Genomic DNA, 6,840 nt, shown 5'->3' on the forward strand with positions numbered 1-6,840 from the left:
TGGGCCAAAAGATCTCCAGAACACAATGCAACAGTGAGGTATAATCCAGAGGCACTTAAAACCAATTTATGCTCACTCCGTGCACAAACTCTGCAAATATCAAGTCGTTCATGCCTTTTGCACTCTGCAGAGCGGAGTGAGGAGATGACAATAAAGAATGTACCTCCCTTATCTGCTGTCAACCAATCATCTGTGCATCGTGAAACCCTAAGTATGACCACAATTTTTGGGCAATGCAAAAGTAATATGAATAAGTCATGTAACGGAATTACATGAAAACGTCCCTGTTCGTTTAATGTAACCACGTTTCCCCAAAACTCTTAAATATCTGCTCCAAATTATGATTCAAATATATCTGCAGAAAGAATGGGGGGTTAGCTTTCATATACCTTGAGTTTTATGCTTGTTGAACTACAGTTCAGTGAAGTGATGGTAACAGAATTACTGCATGGGTCCCCTACAGAAATGAGTAACACTTTATATGAAAGGGACATCACCCATTCATCTGACAAACACTTCATGACACCATAAATGTTGTGCCAGTCTTTTATAACATATTTATGTAACATCTGTCATATATGATAGGAACAGTATGTCAGATTAAATCAGGAATGGATGTCAAAATAAAAGTCCTTCCAAGCAAAAACATAAATTCTGTCAGAATAATCACAATAATTGGCTTCTGCCACTCCATCGCAATGTGCAATTAACTACATTCATTTAAATGCTTACTTGAATGAAATTTGTGTTGGGTGGAGCTCTCGGATTGAAAGCTGACACAGTACAGCACAGGGGGTCAGCATGTTAAAACAACTCAGAACTGACTGTACTGTGAAGTTGCGATTAGTAGCGCAGTATTTTGGAGCATCTCAACAGAGTGAGGCAGTGGGGAAGCCATGGCCTGCTGCACCAACCAATATTATCAATGGCTGGGGCTGGGATATGGCTGAGGATGCATCCTAAATGTGCATGTGGCTGTGTTCCAAAATGCGTTCTTGCGCTCTATCTAGAGAGTATACGAAGTATGGACATGCTCTAGATAGAGCACAATAACGCATTTTGGAACACAGCCTGAGCAAGACTGTCTCAATAAGTTGCAGGAACAACGGTAACCTGTGAATAATGATACGTTTCAAACAAGGCTATACAATGATGGATCTAACGGTACCTAGCTAGTCAACTTAAACTGTAATTTCTTTTCTTATTCATGATTGGGTATTTAATGTAAAATGGCTTTTAATGTGCTCACTGTTTAGGTCTCTTATTGTCTGCAGGGAAGCTATGGTTCAAACTGTTTTAAAAACCACATAGTATGTTACATTGTGCCTGTTTTGTGCTTTAATATTGATGACTGACTCATGCTGGACAGCCTGAGATGCAGAAATCCCCCTCTTCATCCATGAGGTAATCTGCATCTACTCTGCAAACCCCCTGATGTGGGAGGGGCATTGTATAATGATCAGTCATATAGGCACCTCTGATTTCTAAAAAGGTACAACAGTCATGCCATGACAGAGTGGCAGGAAAGGTAGAATCAACTGTTCGACTGCTTGTTAACACAAATATCTAATCAGCCAATCACATACCACACCATGTGTCAGTGCATTCTTTCCTTGCTGTCCTTTTTGTAGAAGTATGCAACGTATGTATGTCATCATTCTCAATGGAATATTGGTATGATCTGCTGGCTTTGCTTTCCACACTGGACTCAACAACAATGAAGTCTCCATTTATTGGAGCATGTGATAAGGATGTTGATGCTGTGCTTGATAAGGATGTCAATGCAATGGTTTGTAAATACTACTGTATGATTTCCCACAGTTTTTCAGCTGTACATGTGGAAGAACCCTTTTTGAACCCTTTACAGATCCATGTAGAACCCTCTGTGAAAAGCGTTCTATATGGAACCCAAGAGGGTTCCTTAAAGGGTTCTCCAACAGGGACAGCCTAAGAACCATGTTAGGTTCTGTACAACCTGCACAATAACTGAAAATATTGTACACTTGTGTGGGTTTTTGGTAATAGAAGTGTTGATGCTAGTTGACCGGGGTCTAACATTAATGAGGTTTGATGTATTTCTAAACACCTTTAAAGACTTTTTCTGGTAGATGTTTTCTTAGACGCTTCTCCATATGTTTGACAAGAACTCACAGCCTTTCCCTATCCTTATGATGGAAGATGGTCGAGAAATGTATTTCTGACTTAATGTTACTGTTTAATGTGGCTGACACTCTTAATATGTAGTCTTACAATAGAGGGACAAACACAAAGTTCAAAACAATTTAAGTAAATTGCGGGGAAAAGTCAAACTGTCTCAAGGTCTTCCCAGCATACAAAGTGAGGTTCCTCTCTCCCCTGAGCCACTGTCTTTCTCTGTAACTCCAGACTTTGGGGCAAAGTTAGCTGAGCTGCATTTTTTAAGAATGAAAGGAAAGGGAAAACAGAAATACAACTCCATGAGGGTCTGCCTGTCTGCTATTGTGGATATTTTTATCCGCTCCGCGTCTTGGGCGGAGACACAGTGGGAAATACGAACCAGCCAACCCAAGCTGACAGTGAGGAGTCAGACTGTCAGAGGTCTACTTCGCCCGCTGTGCTACAACACCCAAATGGATTGTCATATCAGATTTAGGTGTATAGGTTATTACACCCTTGGGCTATGGTTTCCAACACACTCATCTGCATGGCGGGATTGGGTTCCAGCACTCTCTTTATCATTCCCAGTCCCTTTCCCTCTTACTTATAGCGATCTGTCCATACCTAGTTCAGAGAGATGGCACTGGGGGGCACTCTGGCAGTCAAAGTTCTCACCTTTATTCAGATAAATAAGCTCCCACTTTAAAGTGATGGTTCTCTATTTTGACACTTTCTGATATTTATTTTTGTTGACAATTGACCAAGATGGTTTTTAAATGCTTACCTTTGTTATTTAGTTATGCCTCCAACACTTAATTTGAAGATAGACCGTGAGTAAACAAGGCAAGTAGCTTTTTGCTCCAAAATGAGCACCAAAACATCCAAATTCCACAGCTGCTGTAGATTAGCAATGTAAATGTTGAACATATAACTGATCACTTTTGTAGTGTTCTCTTGCAAATCTGAACTATGTAGACAAAGCTTGAGTTCTGACAGGAATTCTAACTAGGGTTTTTGGGCAACCTGACACCTTACTCAGGAAGAGAAATAAGATACTTTGATTTAAACATTATTTTGAAATAATTATTTCGTAATATGCCCACTTACAACCCTAATAAGACACATAGCTACACAAGTAGCGTTGGAATTTCTAAAAGGATGTTTTGGTGCTTAATGGAGCAAGAAGCTATGTGCCCCGTTTTCTTCTGTTTCATCTCTAAGTTGAGCTATCGTGATTGCTGAACATAACTAAAGAACAAAGGTAAGCACTTAAAAACCGTCTGGGTTGATCGTAAACATGGGACATACAGTGCCCTGCTTAAGTAATGGGACAGTGGAGTATTGTTTTCTTTTGGCTCTATACTGCAGAAGTTTGGATTTGAAAGCAAATTTACTGTGAGGTTAAAGTAGCTTTTATTTGATGATATTTATGTACATATTGGTTTCACTATTTAGAAATGACAACACTTCTTATACATAGCCCCCCTATTTCAGGGCACCAAATGTAATGGAACAGATTCATGTAATGTCCAAATGGAGCACTCATGTTTAGTATATGGTCGACAATCTGGCATGCAATAACTGCCTAAAGTCTGCGACACATTGACCCCAACTTCTCTGGTGATGCTCTGCCAGGCCTGTACTGCATAGTAGACAGTGTCTTTTAACTTCTCATTTAAAATGTAGTTTTTGGTCATTAATCATATTTATAGTATCAATTTGGGTTTTGCTTGTTTACACTAAGTCCCCCACTAATACTAATACATTCATAGTGATTAGCCCTGACAAGTAGCCCTGCCTACCTGCGACTTCAAAGCCCAGCAATTCTTAAATAATTTGGCTTGATCGTCTTCATGGGTAAATTCAGTATCAAAACAGTAATCTTTGCAATGTTTGTTTATATAGCTCGTACAACTTTGTTGTAAGAAAGATAGCTGTTTAGCTCAAGTAGCCTAGCTGCAGTAGCTAAGGTACAGCTCTATCTTGTTCTGTCCATGTTTTATTTTATTATTATAGTCAACTTCAGCTATAAAGTTCAGACATGTAATTAGCCTGGACAACTGATAGTGATCATCGTTTCATGCCTGTCATTTGACATATCCACTAACATGGCAAACGAAAGTCGTGAAACAGCAACCACTAACGGCTGTTTGGGCTAAAATGTAATGCTCTACAGCACCAAAAAGGGTAGCTAGAGTAAATAAGTGTCTGCTTACCTATGGTGTATTGGAAGAAATGTCATCATACAGTAATAGTTACAAACCACTGCATCAACATCATCACCAAGCACCGCATCAACATTTTCATCTTACGCTCCAATAAATGAAGATTTCATTGTTGTTGAGTAAAGTGGCAAAGCCAGCAAATCACACAAATATGAAGGGCATGTAACTTCCATTGAGAATGATGACATACATGTTGCACACTTCTAAAAAAATAATAATAATAATAATCAAGGGATTTAATTGGAATTGTGAGAAGTAGTCCCTGTGCAGAGTCGTATCATTTGTTAAACTTTGCTATCAAGGGTTATTGTTTGGCATACGTTTGAAAGTGAAAAATGTAGCCCCAGGGTCATTCTGTCACCGTGGAATTGCCCAATATTCCAATTGCATAGAGAATCTCTTGGCAGACCAGGAGAGTTGTTCTTATCCTGCTATGCAGTAGACTGCAGAGAAGGAGGAACAGGATTTGGGTGCACCCCATCAATCAGAGGAGATAGGAGCAAGGTTAACCACCATAACCTTGTGCAGGAGTTAAAGTTGGATGTGTAATCCGTGTCATGGCACCAAATGTAACGTAGGTCATCTTAGACCTCAGCAGTAGATCGTCCCAAAGACAAAGACTGTTTGTTGGCTGTTTACTGTTATCAATTCTCATCAATTGTTGGAATGTGGTAATTTTTGCACCCCCCCCCCCCCCCCCCGAGACAACACACTCCCAAGGGAGAACAGAGCTCTGGGTTCAGAGCTCAGTTAGGGGTTAAGTGCCTTGCTCAAGGGCACAACGGCAGTGGTAGGCACCTGGATATGATGCCAGTAACTCTCCAGTCACCAGCTCACATCCAGCTCCCTCCTGGAGCCACCTTCCGATTGCTGGCCGGCCTCTCTAACCTCCAGGCTACCTGCCGCCCCAATATGATGTATACATGTAACTCCATCCCAAACACTGTAGGCACCAAGGAAGAAACTGTATGTCAACCTGGCCTGGGGCAATGGGGTACTGTCTCTGTATCCAGTGATGATGATGGTCAAAGGGGTTGCTATTTATTGCTCTCCAAGAAGCACTTCGGGTTCTGGGGGATACAAGCCCCGACTCTGGCAAACACTAAATTATCTTAGTATTACATAAATCAACATATAGCCTAGTACCATATAGCCTAGTACCGTAGCTGGTACAGTAAGTACACGAGGATGCTAGCTCTACGAAGCTCTCAAGCTAGCAACTTGACCTCTACCCTCATCTTAGTCTGATCAATATAAACATTCTAAACAAACAAGATCCATGTCAAGTAGAATACATATTAGGAATTTGTCTCAGAAAGTGGGAAAATGCTTATGGCGCTTATTCACAGTAGGTACTCACCTGACCCCACAACTTGACACCAGAAAATATTATTATTCCAGACTTGGATAAAATGTGCTAGTGATTTCATTACAACCATGTGAATTATATAAAATTATAAAACCCCATAAAAACAGCATGTTATGTAATTGGGGCCAACACAAAGTGAAGACTTAATGTAACAGTGCATTCACATTCACGCCACAGGAGCGCTGGGCAAATGGAGGAGGTGCTGTCATTCATTGGAGGATACAACACAAAGTACACCATCAACTACGGGAGACCAATCAAACTCCAGCAGGGGCTTGAAGTGGCAATAAGGTAAGAACAATTGTTTATTGTTCAATGTAGAACATAAATAACACAATTATCACGATAACACTGGACATGTGCACAGAGTTTAATACTAGCATATCAATGCTTATCCAAACTAACAGTACAACCACCCTCATAGCCACACAGTCAGTCTCTCTCAAAAGTCTTACCTTGCTGTTTTAAGCAGTGGGTGTTTGGTCCCAACCAGTTTCCTCACGTGCATTGCCACATTACTGAGTTCATCACTCAACAAGCAGCGCAAGCTCATAAATGAAGTTGGATAGCCGACGATTTTCTCAGCGTCCGAGACCACTTTATTCCAATTTGATGGTGATGAATTCGAGAAAAGACTTATGTTCCTCTGTCCACGATTTATTAAACCAATGCAAGAGAGTCGAGACCAAATTACTCTCATTGCTACGACTGGTGCCTAGTAGTATTTTCGCAGTAAACTAAACCCTGTAAGTCTCTTCAAAGAAACAAGCACAAATATATAATTCAAAGTAGCAAGCGAGTTCAAATGTTTTAGAAATAGGAACACACGGGATGGCCTTGGGAATTAATTTATAGAGAAAGCAACTTGTCTCGTATGACTCCCTATCCATCCATGCCTACAATAAGAAGTTAGTTGGACTATATGATAGCTGTCATCGTCGGTGTCGACAATGTTATGTTAAATACATTATCTTCAACATGTCTCTTAAGCAACGAACAATCTCAGTACTCCGACACTTCCTAGTTTATCATAAAAAATAATTGGATACTTAATTCCTTCCAGATAAGTCGTGTGGTCAGATTCCTTACGACCTGCAGCATATGCATTGA

General features: G+C 40.4%; 1 protein-coding gene across 2 annotated transcripts in view; it reads right to left on the reverse strand.

The window, feature by feature from the left end:
* The window catches only part of pdss2 (prenyl (decaprenyl) diphosphate synthase, subunit 2), a 48,469-nt gene extending 41,629 nt beyond the window's left edge, over positions 1-6,840 (reverse strand). For both annotated transcript variants that reach the window (XM_083683782.1, XM_083683781.1), the window contains exon 1: positions 6,186-6,840. In XM_083683782.1, the coding sequence (XP_083539908.1) occupies positions 6,186-6,430 (245 nt within the window). In that variant the 5' untranslated portion in view covers positions 6,431-6,840. The remainder of the gene's footprint in view (positions 1-6,185) is intronic.

Source organism: Argentina silus (genome assembly GCF_951799395.1).
Source record: "Argentina silus genome assembly, chromosome: 13".
In the NCBI taxonomy this organism is placed as follows: domain Eukaryota; kingdom Metazoa; phylum Chordata; class Actinopteri; order Argentiniformes; family Argentinidae; genus Argentina; species Argentina silus.